Raw genomic sequence first — 20,255 nt, 5'->3', positions numbered from 1 at the left:
TCATCAGAAAAGAAGTTCAGAATGCATTTGACCAAAAACTACCAATTTTCATTATTCTCTGGATCTAAAAAAAACCCAATAAAATTAAATTAAAAAAATCATCTGTAGGGAATATTTATCATTGAAAAAAATAACACCCAATAGGCTTAAAAAACCCTTTACTGAACAGTGCACAATTGCAAAGATTGTTACAACATGTAAATTTGTGCAAAGACAGACAAGATAAAAGTGAAATAAAAAAGGCAAAAAAAAAAACAAAACCAGAAGACATTTTGTTCAAGGACAAAGAAGAACACAGATATAAAGGAATGACAGGTAGTTTCCATTGAAACACATGTAACATCAATGTTCATTCACGATTTCAGTCAACCAGAGTGACTTTGACATTCAATACCACAAATGTCCATACATCAGTCACATTCACACATTGACAGTGAAATAAAAGAGTTGCACCATCAGGGGTGTGCAGAGAAGAGAGGACATGGCAGACTCCTGAGATCGGGTTAAATGATCATCCAAATACCTTTCAGCTGGGGAAAAAAATGTGTCTTTAAAGAAGGTGGCAGAGTGGGAAACTAAAACTATGGCGAAAAAGCTTAACATTCATGGAAATGGTTGAATTGACTGTAAAGGGAATCGAATATATCTGCAATTTTGTTCCCGGAAATGTAACAGGAATGTATGTTTAATATGATTATCTGCTCAATTATCTTGCAGTACATTCTTCACTGGGTTGCTTTGTAGTTTTTAACGTGTGGAAAAAGCCCCTAACCTTCATTTATTCAGTCAAAGTGACACAGCTGAGGTACAGGATAACCAGATTATCACCCAACAGGCTAAAACCACTGTCTCATCTGCCAGTCTCTGATTCTCTCAACTCATTCTCTCAGGCACATCAGGCTCTCCAGGTGTAAGGCACTTCTCATCTCTCGCATCATCTCACACGCACATTCGCGCTGGTTCTCTCTCGCTCGCTCTCTCTCTCATTGTCTCGCGCCCAGTCTCACTCTCTCCTCCAGAAGAGATGTTTGGAGTTGTAATCTCTGGGATCTTTGGATGCAACGATGGCTGGTCGTCTCCGTGGCGACCGTCCAGCCAAGAGGTGCACGTTCGAACCCCGAGCGCGGAGTCACATCAGCCGGGGGTGGAGCCAGCCAGAGCCTCCTGCATCTTGGTGCGGGCCAGGGCGTAGCGCTGCACGATCTGCTTGACGTGCTCCTCTTCTTCACGCTGCAGAATGCGCAGGAAGTTCTTCAGCTCGGGCATGGAGAAGGCATGCCACTGCAGAAAAACGGGAGAAAACCATCAACGATGCATGTAAAGTATGGAAATAAGCTTGTTTGTGGGGTCTGAGGAGAGGTTTGGATGGGCTACTCTAATTCCGAAGATGCACTTACATTGACGTCACCAGTTTCGTTCTCTTTCAGCACAAAACTGAGGATTTTCTCATTGGGTCCAGCACTGAGGCGCAGGCGGAGCGGACGCTCGTCGTCAGACAGCTTACGGACATAGACTAAAAGAAGCAGCAAGAAAATAATCTACAGCAAAAATGTAAATAGAAATATACAGCATAGGCTTATTTGAAAGCAGTAATACCTTGGTCATGACGCTCGCTGCGCTCGAACAGGGCAAACTTTCCAGGATTGTCCACAACAGTGAACTTTTTCAGTAAAGCCTCGATGACCTCCCGAGCAGAAGTCCGGGAACTTATGTGCAAATGCTTGGACGCGTCCTTTGGGAGGTAGAAGGAGGTGCGACGCTTCACTCCACTGGATTTCCTGGCTCCTGCGTCGGAGCTTCCTTTCTTTGGGGTGGGAACCGACACAGGCCGGGCCAACTTGAACTGCACTTTTATGAAGCCGGTGTAGGACGCATCCTTGTTCTGTGGGGTGAAACAGGAGGACATGGCACTTCAGTGTGATTTCAATCCCATACTACACTAAATCCTTCATTTGAACAGAAGAAGCTGCTGCAGTGTGTGGGTGGAATAATAAAACCTCCACACTCAAAGTCCAACTGATATATTTCTGATAATACATTTCCAACAGCATGATCTTCCTGTAAATACTCATGACTCACCATGTTCATGAACAGGTTGCTGTTGATCTGAGCGTTGTATTCCTTCACCTTCTGCTGGATGTCTGCAGCCGTCCACTCCTGCTTGCCCCATTCCACTTGTTCGTCCTGGAGGCAAAAGAAAAAGAGTTGCGGTGTTAAACCAGCAGATGTCAGCACACCGCTCCAGTCTCAGAAACCTCAGCTCAACAGCTGCTAATAAGCCAGAATAATGATGTGGTCCGAGGTTGGAACATTAACTTTGGGCCATGTAACACGAAAATGAGAAGCTGGGAACACGTTACGCCGATCCAGCTTGGAAAGAGTTCCTTCTATAACATTACCCTGGTGTGGAAACACAGAGCTTCTACAAGCAGATGGAAGCTTTTTCCAAAGCAGGGTTTTTCTTTAATCTGCAGAAGTTAGTTGCAGTGTTGGACTGGGTTCAACTTCAGGGAAGATCTTTAAAAAGGGCTTTTTTTTAATTTGACATGCTTGTGTAAAATTACAAAAGTAAATGAAAATCTGAAATCATATTTCCTTTGTTCTCCAAATAAAGATTAGATTTTTCTGAATTAGATTTCACTTTATGTTGAATAAAAAGCTCGATTTCAACAAAACTTCACTTCAAGTTATTTATTTATTTTTTTTTTTTTACGAGTTTTGTCATTTTAAAACTTAACAACACCCGAAAGCACCACTCCCATTTCCTGTATCAACAACTATAAAGCGCTCTAACTTTATGTTTGCAAGTTCCCCTTGAAAACCATCTCTGATTGGTTCCTTATCTTCCGGTTGCATCAGACTCAACTTCCTGACAACGCAGCAGTGGTGATGTCAGCCACGTCCAATCCTCTCCCGGAGCGCCGGCCCCCCCCCCCCCCCGTGTGGGAGGAGGGAGGAGGGAGGACGAGGGAGAGGTTTGTGAAACTTGCAGCTGTTTGCAATGAGCTCTTCCAACGGCTCGGCGCTGCATTCCTCAGCTTGGTATTCATGTAAAAATAGCCGCCTCTCACAAGTGGGAGAGACAATGCCCTCCCTTGTCGCACAGGCACATCCTGTTAAGTCAGCTGCCTCGTCGACCGCACAACCCCAGTCATGTTTCAGTCATGGACTTCTGGTTTCCATCATGTGCAGTTTTAACCGTTAACTTCTTTTCTGTCTCTGCCAATTCAGCTTTGAGGCAGCATATTTTCATTTTCTGGGGAAAAAAAAAAGAAAAAAAAACAGGAGGGAATTGACAGTAGAGGCAGGAGATTTCCTGGAGAGTATGCCCACTACTCCACTGCCATACAAGAGCCTTCTTACGTACTTTTCGTCTTTTTTCTGGCTGACAATCCAATTAACTGTTGAACCACAGGGTAACTGCCAAAAAAATCTTGCGCGTATTAACAATGGTCACCGGCATATAAGTCAATGTTAAGCAGCAGAGAATCAATAGCTGGGATCTGCATGCTCAGCGAAGAGCTGTAGAATTAACCAGCTGCTGTTAGCTCAATAAATCAATACAGTGGTCAAGTTGAGTTTTGCATTATGGTAAGAAGAAGAAGAAGCACATCAACGGTGCCTCTGTGCCCACAAAAGGAGCGCCATGTAAACACAGAGTGGGATGTGCCAACAGCGTTGAACTAGACCGGCCTGTGGGCTGAGCAGAGGGAGGTGCGGGCCGTGTATTTCAACAGCAAAATGCTTCTGTTTCAGGGTTGAGAAAGATGATACCTGAGTGGGTGTGTGTCACAAAAACAAAGGGAAGTGAGGAAGGCCAAAACACTGCATGACTCATGTGTGACTGAGAAAAAGTGTGAAAAACCTGAGAGACCAGTCAATGAGTCGTGGGTGCCTGCATGGAAAACCGATATGCGTCATAAACAAGGCGTTTGGGTTGATCTCAGCGGGGGTTCGGACATGACTGAGTCTGTGCCTTTTTGAAACACACAAGAAACACATACGAGAGAATGACTGGGAAAGCCAGCCAGGCGTGAGCCCAAGGCCTGAAAGGTCAGAGGGCACGCAAGTGACATGAAAGAGAGCACAAACAAGTAAAAACAGAGCGAGAAAACACAACAAAAAGACATGCAAGATGAAAAACAGCCAGCAGTCAAATACCAAAAGATGTAAAAAGTGCAAAAATGATGCTAAACATCCTGAAAGAGGTTAACAGAATGAGGCACAATCAGAATATGCTTCCTCCAAAATACATGCAAAAGCAAAAAACGACATGCAAAGTGATAGGGAAGTGGAAACTACCAAAAAAAGAGAAGAAAACTTAAGAGTAAGCACGAAAGATGAAGACATCTGCAGTTGCGACAAACAATCGACCAGAGAGATGGAGAGAAAGAGAGAAAGAGGGGGAATGTTCGTAAATGTCAGAGATGACAGAAACATTGTCTGCCGGTGTGGGTGGAGGCCTTCTGGGCTCCAGTCCGCCCATGCTTCCAGTTCTGTGTTTATGTCAGGCGCTTTTGGGCGGGTTGCTTCGCATATTTCACCTTTTTCCACCGCCAGATTGATTTCTTTCTCTCCCCAGTCTGAACAGACTTTACAGAGTTCCTCCGCTCAGGCCTGGAAACAGGAGGAAGCAGTTCTCTACCCAGAGCCCCGAAGCAAACCACACATTCCCGGGAGCAGAAAACTCAGCAAGAGAGAGAGAAAAAAAACCCCGAGTGGAAAGAAAATGTCCCAATAAACCAAAAACTGACAGAAAGAAAGAGGAAACTTCAGATAAGGCAAGAAGGGGAATTCAGTCTGCTTTCACTTCCCCTTTTTAGAATTAAGTTCGAAACTAAATGCTTCCGTACATTAAACATTTTATCGCTTATTATTCATTTTCCGTCCCCTCACCTGCTTCACACTCGGAGTGGCGGCAGGTTTGCGGGTTTTGGGGAAGAAGCTCGTCCGGGCCGTGAAGTACTGCTCGAACTCGGAGTCGGACTCCTCGTCGCTGCAGTAGCCGCTGCTGGTGGAGCTTCCCCAGGTCATCTCGAAGGACGGGGTCTTATCGTCGGCCATGGTGCCACCAAGGACAGAACTCAGAACTTCTCGATAAAGCTGCGCTGATAAACACCGACTGGGCGGTTCGGAGCTCGCTGGGTGGAGATTTTACAGAAACCAAACGGCGGCGGAGGAACAGACGATAAAACGACGAACTCCGTCTCAGACGATCAAATGTCCGCAGTTAAAAGTCTCGGGAATAGTTTAAAAAAAAAGTCGCTAAAACTTTCTGCAGTCAGACTCGGATCAGCCGGCCACGTTTCCACTGAACAGACTGTGTGAAACAGGATGTGAGCCGGTGCCGTCCCCGCCCCGGTCCCCCGGACCCCCTCCCTCCCCTCCCTCCCCGGGCATAGCCGCTTCCTGCCCGCCTCGAGGCCCCGCCTCCGCCTCGACCTCCGCCCGGGACCGTTGGGTTTAGAAAATGCACAAAACCTCGAGGACCGCCTGCGATTGGACATCAGGGGGAAATACCGCAGCCTCCACCCCCCCTCCTCAGTCACATGGCTGTGGCCTCAGGTCCGCCTCAGACAGCATGTGAAATTAATTATTCCCACAGCGTGATCACCTTCCCGTGTTTCCTAGAAATCCCCCAAACATCAATCTACACTGCAGATGATCGTTGGGGAATTTCATTTAACACCGAAGAGACACATCCAGCTCAGTGTGATGAGCAGCAAAACACAGAATAGAATAAAGAAAACTTTATTCCCTGAGGAAAAGTCTTGAAAAGGGCCTTCATTGAACCCATGTGAGAGATGAAGAGCAGTAAACTGCCTGAGCAGAGATCAAGACAAGATATGTCCAGGGATATGAGGGAATCTGTCCAGTAAGTGTACAGTTTGGACGTTCACTGATCTCTCTGGTGGACCGGTTCTAGCCCACAGGCCATACATTTGACACCCCTGGTTGGACACTTCATCCACTGCAGCCTCTGACTGTGGGAAGGCAGGTTACAGAACACCCTGGACAGAGGGCCAGACACCCACAGTCACGTTTATGAACGATATGGACAAGTTCAGAGTCACCAGTTCACCCTCTGATAAACCACAGAACGGTCACATGTGCTCAGGGACAACATGCAAACAGCGTCTCCAAGAGTGTCTAAACCACTCACTAATACAGCCACAGATATTGTGGTATATTCACTGTATTTTAAAGGTTAAATTACAAATAGGTACATTACTGCCATTAGTTAGTATTTTGGAAACTGCTTCCAGCACTATTTTTCTGATTCTGTTATTTTATTATGTAATTACTGACAATCTGTAATTGCTACGTTTCAAAAAGTCATCAGTGAGCATGGGCACAATTTGAATTGATATTCAAGCCTTTTGTTTTTTTTTTGTTTTGTTTTTTTTTTGTGGCCAATAAGTGTATTTTTAGTACAAAGGATTACATTTGTTTAGAAGATCAATCTTGCTGTAATTAATAAAACAAAACTTTGTGTTTATTGTACTTGAGTATAAATTGCCTGTAGTTTTTCCAACACTGCGAGATTCTTTATTCAGTTTTTTATTTATATGAAAGAGGGAAGGAACTAAATACCGTACTTCCTTATTGAGCTTAAATAACTCAGCCAAACACGTTTTTACAGAAGTGCTCAGTGACTGCATTTCAGTTGATGCTATTGTATTTAATGCATCCATGAAACCAAAACTTTATTCAAGCTCAGATTCAGGGAAGCAGGAGCCAATCCCAGGCGACCACGAGAAAACAGAAAACGACACGCTGGCAAACTGTCAGGCTCCTCACACGGCTAACACAAGAAACACATTCAGACTCAGGCCATTCCAGTTATATCATCCAACAAAACCATGCACACAAAAGACCCTGTTATTCATTCATTTTGTTTTTACTGATAAATATTTTTTAGCATTTTTAGTTTTTCATGTTTTACAAAAACACGTATTTTCATAATGTCCATTTCCTAACTGATATTTATTTAAATCCTGTCAACATCGTTTGGGATTGTAGATTTATTTATTTTTTGTCCTGATTTGTTGAAGCAATTAATAAACTTTATATATTCTTATTCTTCTGATTTAGAAATTTGGGTTGAATTTTGATTGGGAGATATGTTCCTGTTCAAACTTTGGGAAAATAATATAGAATAATTTTCAACGATCTAAAATCTATATTGTATTCAAAATATAATATAAAATAAAAGAATGATATCAGAATTTTGCCAGTGAGAATTTGAAAAAAAAAACATGTCGAACATAAAACATGTAAAACAAACTTTAGGGAAGTTTGAAAAAGTCAGCGGTACTAAGTGTAAGAAAAAGGAGCATTTTAGAATCGATCACATGGATTGTCAGAAATATGGCTCAATATATCAAAAAGACCTTTCCAGAGAGGAAGCGGCTCTCAGAAGTGAAGAAGTTCAACAATGTGTGAAAAACATAATAAGTCACATGTTTATAGAGTGTTTTTTTTTTTAATGTTTACAGATTATTGTAATGAAAAAGGAAAAAGTTCCACAATGTTCAATCTTTGCAACTGGCGCCTGCACTTGATAGAGTAAAATCCAGTCCCTGGAATTCTTTGAAGGGTATTCCCAGGGTCAGTTTTTATCTGAGGGCTCCAGCTAGTGGTACAGAAGATGGATGAATTAATTTATTTGAATTATGATCTATGACATATGAAAAGAATCTGAATTTCAACACTGTAGAAATATTCTTAATCTGTCTTCCTACTACCCCACATGAGTGCACTATGCCCTCCTGCCTCAAAACTGCCCCAGATGGTGTTTTTGTCCCAGGCTGTAGCAGTTCTCAACTGAAGCCACACAACTCAGCCAGGTTACAGCTGTACATAATGAGTGATCTAAATGTAATGTATTAGACAACTGTGGTGTCTTAATTATCAGAATCAGGAACACCGTCTGTCACACAGCGGTGGACCAGACTTCAAATCCCACTGTGGGAGGAAACCGGAGTCCACAAAGCGGATGCACACACCTGGAGAACATGCAGACTCCTCACAGCAAGGCTCAGGTCAGCACGTAGAATTTCAGATAAACAATCCCTTTTAGGTCTATTCATCTGGAACATCCCGGGCATAATTTACACCAGAGCAGATTCTAGTAACAACACTGAGAAGAACATAAACCGAGAACCAGATGTTTTGTGAGAACAATCGGTGATGTGTTGCTGAGCATCTTTAAACAGCATCAACCATCATTCAGTTTTATGGCAAATATGTACAAGAAAGAAACTCCTCCATGAGCTTCCCTGTTCGGAAAGTCTCTACACAGTAATGAGGTGCTCACGTGGAGATATTTAGACTCAAAGCAGAACAAATCCAGGTGTTATGAATAACACGGTTCGTGGCTGCGTTGTAGTCCAGTGAGACAATCTTTGGCTGCAGGTTACGTCTGTGTGTTCCGTGCAGAAGACGACGCACACTGAGGCTCGCGCACCAACAAACTTTAAAGCCATGCCTTCACTCTGCAGTGAACTGCACCTTGCCAGAGTGTTCTTATACATTGTTGTCATTCTTTGATAAGCAGCAGGTCCTTGAGAGGGTGAATAGTATCAGTTAGGCGCCAAAGCCTGTTGATTACAGTTATGTAGACGTTTAGATTCCTTCAGATTTTCAGTCCACGCTTCACAGGAAATTGTTCGAAATAAATACAATAACAAGTTTAGAACTGGACTCTTTGCATGAGTTCAAGTTGCAACACTTTATCTAAATGTGAAAACTGAATTTGTTAACAGTGATGTGACCACACAAGCGGCAGACATAAGGATTAAAAACATAACACACTTTGCCAAAATGAAAAATAACCATCTTTTTAGTTTCTGCACTTGATGCCCTGCACTGACATTTACTAATTGCTTTTGTCTCATTTGATTTTTTTTTTTTTTAACATAAAGCCATATATCATGATACACACAACAACTCTCTTATTGATTTTTCACCATAGTAACTGAACAAGGTGAACTGGATCTTGATCGAGGGAGTCACCTCAACAAAAAAAGCTTCCCCTTTAAATCCATTTACTTCCCTCTGCAAGTCTGATGCTGCCACCTTATGTGAACCTGCAATGCATGACCACCGCCAGCACATCTGTGATCGCCCCTAACATCCAGGACACCTTGATGTTACCATAGGTTCATTTCCTCAAAACACAACCACCATGTCTTTGAAACATGTCGCACATCCCATACAAAGCATAAAGGTCAGGTTATTATGTGGCGTGTTGGTGAAATGCCGCCGGTTACTGCCACCACAATAATGTTTGAAATAAAGGATCCAAATAGAAAAGGTCTTTACCACATTCGTGTCGGTTTCGATCACATGCTCCACAACAAAAGCGTTGTCAGCTGCAGAGCTTCGCTCCCAACTGCAGTCCAACCGGATCAGGGCCCGGCAGCGGTAGTGGCACGTGAACCTGCAGTCTGAAAATTCAGAGAGCGAAAGAGTTCAGGTGTGAAACATAAGAAAAGACAAAATCATCAGTAGTTAAAACAGAAGCTGCACAGCAAATTTTCCAGTGTTGAATTAACTCTGAAAGTGTTAAGAGTGGTCTCATATATACACTGTTGTAGTGTTAAATGTAAGTGTTAAAATATACACTTTAAAGTGTTCATTCTAAGAAGTAACACTGTATAGAGTTAAATAGGAACACTGGTCAACAGAGAGGAATATTAATATAATTCCACAGAGTGTCAGCATTAGAAAATTAACACTGGTCAGTGTTGAGATTTTAACACTACAAAAATGTATATATGAGACCACTCTTTAATACTTTCAGAATTAATTCAACACTGGAGAATTTGCTGTGTGCTTTAATCTGTGAAAATGCCTCAGAGTTACTGTGTAATACACAGATAATTGTCTTTACACCACGAGTGTTTTTTAAAATAACTAACTGTGAGATATCACTGAAAGGTTGTGTTAGTATTTCAGTATCTTTTAATTGTGGCTTCATGATCACATTACTGCTGAGAGGTATTTTTCTATTTCTTTATATTTCAGTGATTTGAAAGGAAGTTAAAAACCTTTACACTGTCAAAGTGACTCTTGAAAGAGTTGGCGTGCAGCTGAGCCTCAACCGGAATAATGACCAAACCAACAAAACCACTCAGAAATGCCTGCAGGCGGGCAAGAATGTCAGAAAGTTCCGAAGAACTGAATCTGAAACATAGAGTTACAGTTATCGGTGCAATATCCGACAATGTTCCCACTATCTTTAGAAACATGACATTAAGGATAATGATTTGGTAAATAAAGCAGATCAACCTGTAAAGTTTTGTTTTGGTAAAGAGGCCGAGCTCAGGATTATCTGGGCGTTCAGCAGCACTGCTGGCTGCATCTTCCTCTGCCGGGGCAAACTTCCTCTGTGTTGGTGTTGCTCTCATTTCTGATCATGCATATGCACCGAAGCAGTCACACATGCACACACCCTGAAGCAGAAGCGGCCTACGTAAGCTGACTCACTGACACACCGCAGGCTCTGCTTGTAAAGGCCCCAGATGAAATCGCCACACAGGTCGCACCACGTGGGCTGAGCGTGGCTGCAGGGCTGGAAGTGGTGTCCCTCTCCTCTCTCCTCTTTCAGCTGGGGGTCCTGGGTGCTGCTCAGCACCCTGATGATGCCCACCCTGCTCAGCAGGTCGGGCACCTTCCCGGGGCTGATCCTCAGGGCGTTGGTCCTCTCCAGGCGGGGAGGCGAGCATGGCGAGCGAGAGCCGGTCAGCTCGATCTGGTCGCCGCTCGAATTCAGATCGCGGAGCTCAATGAACTCCCCCCAAGACATGGTGTGGCTCAGAGCAGCTCCTCCTCCATCGTCACTGACAGGCAGAAAAACAGAAAGTAAGAGACGGCAACAAGCCCGCGCTACATCCATCCACCTTCAACCCCAACGTCATCTGTCACGATCTGACCTTCATCTGTCACATGATGCATGAGGCCAAAAACATCCAGTAAGCCTGCAAATGTGGGAAAAAAAACTCCAAAATGCTTTTCTACTGAGGATGCTTTGATGTGATTTGAAAGATCATTGACAGCCTTGCATCTCCGATGTGCTTGTAATTATTTTACCTTCATGAATTTTGGATGACTAATAAAACAAAAAGAAACATATTGTGTTTTTTCATTTGTGCTACTGTTAAATTACACTTTGTTTTTAAAATCCTTATGTCAATGTAAAATGAAAAGTCAAATGAAGCCATAACTGACACTTTGAATGGTAGAGGAAATAATTTAGGGAGGGAAGCATGACATGAGAGGTGCACCGTATTTTAAAATTACCATTTCATGTATTAAAAGCATCCCAAACTCCAAGAATGTCAGAGCTTTCGTGTGTAAAATATGTGTAAGGAGGAAACATTTTATTAAACTACTTGAAACAGACCACACATGGGCAACTGAACCTGTACGAATTCCAACAGATGAATTTGTTTTTTAACTGAAGGATGATGATCATTTCAAGCCCATCTGAGCCAAATATCCAATAGAATAGAGGGAAAAAAATGCCTGAAACGGGTCCTTATCATTAGATTACATAATTCTCATGAATCCTTGAGCTACATGTGTTTAACTTGGATCACATTTTTTCAGAATCAAACTTGCTCATCAAGTTATGAATCGACTCTTTGGTGGATCACTTCTTTTTTTACTCTCAGTTTTGTCTTCATTTTGACGTTATTGTGAAACCGATGTAAAGTAGTTGGGGGTGGTTGGGGGGTAAACATGCTTGAAGTTGTACATGTAGAGTAAAACCCGGTCGTTTGTTCCTTGTGCAGAAAGAACCGACGTTTTCTTTTATTGATCAAATGTCTGATCAGTACAGAAAGTAAAAGATCGGCGTCTAAAGTGTGACTTACCAACAGAGAGGAGAAAAGAGCTCCGTGGCAGCCGCTTTGTCTCAAACCTCCCTCCATCCGAGGAGGAAAACTTTCCGCTGAAGCGTCTGGACTCGTTCCAAGTATAACGGAGGTGTGCTCGGCTTCATCCCCGGAGGAGCTCCGGGGCGGCGGGCGGCGGCGGGGCAGAGCCGGGCTCCAGCTGCTGCTGACGGTCACATCAGGCGGGCTCTCCACCATCTGTCAGCCCCGAGAGCGGAGGAAGGAGGAAAAGAGAGAGTGAGATGACACTGAGCCGCACATCCGGGATGTTTTCACATAGGGGGTGCTTCTGAGTCCGCAGCTCCGGGGAGGAGGAGTGGAGGCGTGCGGCGCCCGAAAACCCCGCGACAGAACTAAACCCTACTAAACCCTGCTATAACCCCAAACTCTGCAGAAATCTAAAACCCTGCAGCCCTCAAAACCCCGCAGCACCCCCACCTCCAAAAAAAAAAAAAGAAAAAAAAATCCTTGCAGCCAACACCCAAACCTGAGGGTCAGAAGATTTGAAGATTGTTTTATTTGTTTTAGGTCTCTGAATGGACCGGCCTCAGAGTATTTATCTGACCTTAAGGTGCATCAGCCCTCCAGAGCCCTGAGGTCAGCTGACCACATGATCCTGGACGTTGCTCGACCCCCCATGAGAACCAGAGGAGATGGAGCCTTTGCAGACGTGGCTCCCTGACTCTGGAAAGCATCATCTCTCTGTGCAGTCGACAAATTGCCTCCGTTTTTAAAGCATGTCTGCACAATGTGGCACAGTGAAGGTTCTGGGTTCAAATACGTCCGGGGCTCAGGGCCTTTCTGTGTGGAGTTTGCATGTTCTCCCGTGTGTGTGTGTGTGTGTGTGTGTGTGTGTGTGTGTGTGTGTGTGTGTGTGTGTGTGGGTGTGTGTGTGTGTCCGTGTGTTCACTCCGGCTTCCTCCCACGGTCCAAAAACATGCATGTGAGGTTAAATGATAACCCACTGTCCCTAGGTGTGAATGTGAGTGTGCATGGTTGTCTGTCTGTATGTGAACTATGTGAACACAATCTGCCATTTGTTGCCCTAAATGCCGTATTAATGATGACATTCATTTAATTAAAAAAAAAAAATCCTTTATTATTTTGTCTTTGAACGAAAGGTTCTTGGTAATCAGGTGCTGCTTTAGCTCGGTGGCTTCATGGCTTCCTTTTCTAACAGCTGAAGACTCTCCTCACATCTTTCTGATGCTGTACTTCTCAGTGAAACCAAACTCAAGAAAACTGTCAAAATAGCTTCTCAGTATTGCTGGTTTAGACTTATAGCACCACTTGAATATATTTCCTTCATAGCTGGAAACACGAAGCAGCAGCTGGAGCTGTGTGCGATGCGAGTAATGGATCACAGATTTACCTGATACATAACAATCATGGCAGAGTTTTTTATTGGTTCATATCTGAGGTAAGGTGGAGGAATTAGTGTGTTATTGGTGCATTGCTCCCTGTAACTGGCAGATGTGCTGACATGATCAGTCTGCACCAGGCGGTCACAGGACGAATCCACATACACTCAAACCGCAATTCAGTGTCACCAACTATCTGATAAGCATGTGGGAGGACGTTAGAGTACCTGAGAAAATCTTACACACCAACAATATACTCCACACAGGAAGGGCAAACATGAAGGATTTAACCAGGTCATGTCTCACTGTGAGGAGAGAGCCGTAACCACTGCTCCACCATGCCGCTATTCGAAGGTTTATTACATAAAAATGTGGATGGTTGATAGAAATTCAACAAAATGAACACCAAAACAAAACATCAGGATGCTACTAATTTTGAAGACATACACAATAACCTTGATGAAAGAAAAGCACTAAATCCATCTATAACACCAAAGCTTGGCCCAATACGCTAAGAACATTGACAAAAAGTCTTATTACCAAAACAGTTTGGGTTTTTTTAGTTGAAAATGATTGAATCAAAAATGTTTTGGAGGCTGAAGATTCATAAACTTACTTCTTTTGTGGAGATACGTATGCTGTCCTGCTGTCCCGTGTAGAAAGTCAGCAAGGCGGCATTCAGGGAGGGTAAAGTCTGAACACAACTGGAAGAAACATTAACTTTGAGGGAAGACCACCAAGCCCTTGCTAAATCTTCAGCTACTTTCCCTGTCTCCCAATACCTGCGGCTAATGCACCATCAAACTACTGAATATTGACACAAGATACACTGTTCCAACAATTTTATTGACAGTTGGTCTGACAAAGTTTTTTGCACAGCAATGCTGAAATAGAAAACTAATTAAATAGCATGAAGGCAAAAGAAACAGAGGTTGCTCCCTGGTCTCCTTTATGAAACATGCTCTATTTGAATTGCAGGAGTATGCTGCACAGACAATAAAAACATTGTCAAATCTTTAAATACTGAAGTCTTGTTCATTTTGGCTTTGCCACCAACATCGGCCACACAGTCGCCTCCTCAGACGCTGACGCTCGGCTCCTTCTCCAGCTTCTGTGTGGCGACGGCTATGAGCTTGCAGGCTTCCTTGTGTTTAGGCCAGTGCTTCACTTGGCACTCTCTGTAACGACCAAATCAGACGATATGAGATATTTTACATCAGTGGAGAAGAAAAAAAACAATCATGTACTATACGAATGGAAAAAAGGTGTCGAGCGTTAGTGAGAACTCCACCTGTACGCAGCGTCCGCACCCCTCTCGTGGTCTCACCTGCCACAGTAGAACTCCGACTGGCATCGAGAGCATCTCTTCGTGGACTCTTTCCCACAGGAGCCGCACTTCGCTTTTTCGGGGAGTAAACTGTCCATCACATCCATGTTGTACGTTTCAGCCAACCTGGAATCAAACAAACAAAATGACTTGAACTGATGGATGCAGGACTGACTCCGGCATTTATTCACAAACCTGTGTTCTCTAGTGGGCTTGAAATTTGAAAGTCCATCATAAAAGTTTATAGGAAAAAGTGGGTTGTAGCATTTCTAGTCATCAAAATATTGAGCATGGCTGTGTTTTCTCTGTGCAAGGGACCTTTTGTAAATTTCCAAGCTCCAAGAACAACTGGATTGCACATTTACCTCTGGGCCTGTTCTTTCAAGTCAAGATGAAATGGACTGAATATTTCTTTGGCTTGATATTTAGCGATTGCCTCCCACTTCCCACAATTCTCTGCGACAATGTGGTTCCATATTTCTGGGATCTAGAAGTGAAGACACGTTGAAGGTAAATGTACTGGGAAAAGTATCTGGACAGAGATGCATAAAAACCACAAAAGGCTCGTGTGACTGAACCTGCTCTAGAATCAGCTCTTTTTTGGGAGGCGCTGGGTCCGTCACCGCCAGCTGAGCCAGGAATCGCTCCAGGTCTGCCAGGATTGGCAGCTGATCAATCAACACGCTTGTCATGAAGCCCCGCAGCTGTGGCACAAGACGGACGATAAATGAGACAACAGCAAGAGTTAACGTCACAATCATCAGATTGGCAGGAGATGGACAGGAGAAGCAATCCGTGATAACAGGAGGACGCAAACGGCTCTCTGCTTATATAATTAATGCAGCAGGAAGAGGATGAGAATACCTATAATAGGAGGAAATGTCTTAGACAAAACAAGCAGTGGAAACTGAATCTGTGCTCCAACAAGGCAGCAGATCAGATATGAGGCTGGAGGACAATGACCTGGCAACGCACACTTCCGAAACAACGGCTTCCAGCTACGATCCCGCAGGCATCCGATGAAGGAGGAGTTAATGAGAGCAATTCAAAATTCAAACACCCCAAAAACATCAGCACAAGTTGCATCGCTCACGCCCTGATCACTATCTCGGTATATTTAATTTGTTCAGTTGTATAAATCAGTACCAGACTCTATGCATATATGGCATAAACTATTTGCAATAATTCTCCAAGCTGGGCCTTAAATATATGGAAAAAAAACCCACAAGTAAAAGTGGAAAGTACAAGCAATAAAAAATACAGACCAACACAAGTTACCCACTACAAAGCATTATTAGGATCATATTATAGGAAGGGTCAAAATAGTCATGACTGCATTAAAGTTCTTTGAAAAGAAAAAAAAAGTGAATTTCTGTTTGAATTGATGTGAATAAGGATCCAGTTTGGGTTCAACAGGTAGTGGACCTCATTTATTGACTGTAACAGGAGTCGGTCCTGATCCTAACTGACTCTCTCCACCGGATGCTCAGCATGTCGCTGAACACGTGAAGAACTGGATGATTATATCAGCATTCTGGGATGAGTTCCACAGCGTCATCATAAAAACATTCATAGTTGGCCAATATTTCGCTCAGTTTGCACCTTGAGAAGCTGATTCTTGTTGAAATTGTTGAAGTCGTATTTTCTTTGGCAGTCTTCTTTTAGCAGCAGGTTGTAAAGGGCGATCCACACCTGACCTTCCAGTTTGATGATCTTCAGGTGATCCTCGGCAGGAACGTTCTGCCATTTGCCATCAATGTATTTCTGCAATTTACCTTCAGTGGGCGACAAAAAGCAGACAGATCAACAGAAGATTAGTTCATGTGAACGACATTGCTCAGGAGAAAACTGAAAAATCCCTCATGTCTTTATGCAGCTATCAGAAAAAAAAATCATGAAACTGGCCAATAATCATTTCACTTAACTTTTGAAGATGCAGTGAGTGTGTTTTTAACGGAATGCTTTGAGAAAGTTGAGAAACTGTAAAGGCATTGTGGAAAACAAGTGGTGTGACGCACCTTTGACGTGGCGACTCCAAGGACAGCTGCACAACAGCTGGACCAAGACGCAGGGCAGGTTATGCGTGCACAGCATGCGGTGGATGACGCTGATGCTGAAAGGAGATGAAAGAGCGTCAGCCGGACTGTACGTAACGCAGTGCATCTCGAATGTGCATCCATATACCTGCCGGTGTGATCCGTGACGTATCGCAGCACAGACAAGGCTTTCAAAGAGATGCCAAACTCCAGAGCAACGTTCTGCTTCTGCACCTCCTTCAGCAATAAGAAAAAAGAATGGCAGAAACTTTTAAAACAGGATGAGCAAATGACACATTTCTGCAGTGTTGATGAAAGACTATACAATCAATAAATCAGTCAGTCGATCTTTATTTATAATGCACTTTTCATATAAAAAACAACAACACAAAGTGTGTTATGATATGTGGCACATAGAGCACATGTACATGGATATTTGTAACATTTTCAACCTTCACATGAAGATTCTAATCCTCATTATTCACAGAGGTGAAGAAAGCAGAGGCGACTGAAACAGCTGAACTCATTAGACAAGAGACTCAGAACTGCCTGTGCTCTAAGTTTTCTCTCCTTTTTCTTTTCTTTGAGCCAACTGCTTACCCTAATCCTAACTCTGTGAGTAACTGCAACAGTCCTAATTAAAATATAGAAAGTCTGCAGAAGTTTGGTGAAATTCTTAAGAGTCAAACCACATAAGTTACCTACTGAAGTGATAGGTCTATCATTCAGGACTATCTCCCGTTATAGAACGAGGGGAAAACAGTCAGTTTCAGACCCAATGTAGTATTTGATTGACAAGTCTTTAATGATACACAAAAAAAGTAAATTTTCCTATTTCTTCTCAGAATGGGAGACTCAAAGAAGCGCAGGTCTCAGAAGTTTACCTTTGTAGTGGAAATGTGTTCATCGTGATCCTCGCTGTTGGTGGTTCTGCTGGCCAGCAGGGTGAGTTTGCGGTGGCAGTAATCCACCAAATCAAGAACAGAGTCACCAGCTGCCTCACATGAGTCCTGCACCAGACACGCCAACATTTCAACATGTCAAACTAATGAATCCTCAGTCGCCAGGAGCATTCAAACTATATTCACACATCATTGAGGTTGTTTGTGAATCCACCGACCTGATGAAACATTATTGTTTCAAGCAGATTTATAATTGTGGCTTCATGGTAGATCTGAAAACAGAAAATAAAACAATATGAAGCATGACTATTGTGAAGTGATAAAGGTACTACGCTTGATGATTTCACTCACCACCATAGACAGATGAAACGTGCTGGCTGGATTAAAGTCCTTCAGTTGACATAAGACAGGAAACACTTTCTGCTTCCACACCTCCACCAGGATCAGCTCACTGACCAGGACTGGGATCTATAGATGGGAATAAACCATTCACTTCAGGCTACGCAGGCGATGACAGGAGATGTCACTGCATTTTAAAATGAGCCACATAAAGGTGGTCACCTTTCCACATGATACCAGCATCTCCTTGATGAACTCATCATGCATAGCAGTTGCACTCAAAATCGCCTGCATGTTCAGTTTCTGGATGTTCACATGTTGTTTGAACCACCTGTTAACACACAGAGAGAAATCTAGGCAGGAGACGAAGTTGGACACCACATCACAGTGAACAGGTCTCAGTACTCAAAAAAGTAGATTTACATTTCTACTAAAAGAACCATACTGGATAGGCCTATAAAAGTTGCTTTTTTAACACCCAAAATACAAAAGTTCACAGGAAATAAGTGAGTTTCTTGATCTTCTTGAGAACGAACAAGCTCATGCAAGATGAGTTCAAGGTTGGTACTGAGAAGCAGATCTATGTCCACTGGGAGTAAAACTGTGTCAACACAAGTCAAGAGAAAAAAGGGTTAAAACTATTTTTAATGTTTTGTAATTAAATTAAAGTGTATCAGAGAGATACACTTTTACATGTCACAGAAAAAGAGCAAACACGTGGAGAGTAAACACATAACCACAGGCCATGAACATGTTGCAACAAACACACCAAACACTGTTTGTGGCTGCATATGCTCCAGGATGCAGAGCTTTGTGTCATCTGATCAATAAAAAATTCAAATTTGTACAAACATAGCCTCCAAGGATTTAATGCAAGATATAAGCAACCAATGAACTTCAAAAACATACATTTTAGTGAGCGTGTGAAACAAATAGCCTATCAGCCTCCTCTTGTCTTATGGAAAGAGGAAGTGTAGAAAAAAGGAAGATGGTGGTGCTCCAGTTGAGCAAACTAGTCATTGCATATCTATTTACTGTTGGATGAAGCAAAAGGGGTCACTTGAGAAATTCACTTAAGGATGCTGTCCTGTCCTCACATTGTGCCAAAAATACATAAAAATCAGTTTCATCATTGAGCAGAAGACTGAAAGGAGACACAGAGTTGAAGCAACCAAACACCTTTTAGGCAGGAAGTGGAATAAATGAGTGAATCACAAGATCTCAGTCTGATCTACAGTCAGAAAGAAAGAAAGCAAGGAGGCAGTGACCTTTGTTTTCCATTTCAAAGTAAAAGGAGAGTCAAAATAAAACTGTGTCTCGATAATTGAAAGTAACGTCTATTTTTCATTAAAAATGTCATTTGTAATCTGAAGATCTGAAAGACTCTTCAACAGTCCCTGCTTCAATCGGCTCAGACACAAATGTGAATTAAAGCGACACAAACCGCATGAAAGAGTTCCTGTGGGGTCATTCTGTCTGAAATGGTTTTACGCTTCACTGCATGACAACAAATTCACTTGTGAAACTTGATCAAAGAAGAGATGGGCTTCAGCTGCAGAAAATGACCACAAAGAGAGCCGGCACAACCATGAAACGACCACAGAGACACACAGGTTCCAAATGTAAAACAATAAGACGCAGCATTATCACCAAGATCTAGAGAGTCACATCACCAGAGCATCAGGCTCACACTCACCGGTCCGAGCCCACCTGCTTCAGGCGGAGTGTTTCCAGACTTTGGACCAAACTCTCCGCTTCCAGAGCATCGATCACCGAGTGAGCCATATCGATAAAGACGGAGGGTCTGCTAGTGCGCTGACAAAACCACCGCAGCTCCAACTTTTACCACGTTAAAGACTAATACAATCGCAGTTAGGCTGGAGCGGTTGTCATGGTTACTGGCAAACACATACACATGCTCACAGTGCAGTTAGGTTTTCCGCCACGCGGGGGCGGCAGAGCAACACCAACAGTTTATCATGAGCTCAGCTCAAACCATAGATGTCATGTAATAGAAGACTTCATCTCACAGTGGAGAAATTTACAGGTGCAAGAGGCTCATATAGCACACAGGGTGGTGCAAAAAGTAATGAAAGGTGCAATAAAGAACAAGAAATAGTGTAAGTCGTAGTAAGGATTGATAACAGAAAGCTAAAGACAAGGAAGATCTAACTGCATGTACAACATGAATTTTACAATATAACACGAAATATATAATATAACAGGTGTGCGGAATTATTAGGCAAGTTGTGTTTTTGTGGATTAATTTTATTATTGAACAACAACTATGTTCTCAATGAACACCAAAAGACTCATAAATATCAAAACTGAATATTTTGGGAAATTGGAGTGGGGCTTTTTAGTTTCACTATAGGAGGATATCTGTG

General features: G+C 42.9%; 2 protein-coding genes across 3 annotated transcripts; both read right to left on the bottom strand.

The window, feature by feature from the left end:
- Positions 1–123: 123 nt before the first annotated feature.
- On the bottom strand, positions 124–12,118 carry LOC115388025 (ras association domain-containing protein 1). 2 transcript variants are annotated; one of them, XM_030090954.1, is made up of 7 exons: positions 11,883–12,118; positions 10,495–10,847; positions 9,328–9,452; positions 2,080–2,184; positions 1,597–1,882; positions 1,398–1,513; positions 124–1,281 (listed from the first exon to the last, which is right to left on the bottom strand). In XM_030090954.1, the coding sequence occupies exons 2-7, from the start codon at positions 10,811–10,813 to the stop codon at positions 1,135–1,137; spliced, it is 1,098 nt and encodes a 365-aa protein (XP_029946814.1). In that variant the 5' UTR covers positions 10,814–10,847; positions 11,883–12,118; the 3' UTR covers positions 124–1,134. The 2 variants fall into 2 exon arrangements, with proteins under 2 accessions (XP_029946814.1, XP_029946815.1); XM_030090955.1 differs by lacking the exons at positions 9,328–9,452; positions 10,495–10,847; positions 11,883–12,118 and adding an exon at positions 4,897–5,326 and having other exon boundaries at positions 127–1,281.
- Positions 12,119–14,342: 2,224 nt separating this feature from the next.
- On the bottom strand, positions 14,343–19,653 carry zmynd10 (zinc finger, MYND-type containing 10). The gene is made up of 12 exons (XM_030091115.1): positions 19,565–19,653; positions 18,091–18,199; positions 17,881–17,997; positions 17,748–17,801; positions 17,512–17,637; positions 16,776–16,864; positions 16,610–16,704; positions 16,194–16,366; positions 15,170–15,295; positions 14,957–15,078; positions 14,592–14,717; positions 14,343–14,442 (listed from the first exon to the last, which is right to left on the bottom strand). Exons 1-12 carry the CDS (start codon positions 19,651–19,653, stop codon positions 14,343–14,345), a joined length of 1,326 nt encoding a protein of 441 aa, XP_029946975.1.
- Between the last annotated feature and the right edge of the window lie 602 nt (positions 19,654–20,255).

The sequence above is a fragment of the Salarias fasciatus genome, chromosome 5, assembly GCF_902148845.1.
Source record: "Salarias fasciatus chromosome 5, fSalaFa1.1, whole genome shotgun sequence".
Classification (NCBI taxonomy): domain Eukaryota; kingdom Metazoa; phylum Chordata; class Actinopteri; order Blenniiformes; family Blenniidae; genus Salarias; species Salarias fasciatus.
This window is presented reverse-complemented; position numbering and strand designations above follow the sequence as displayed.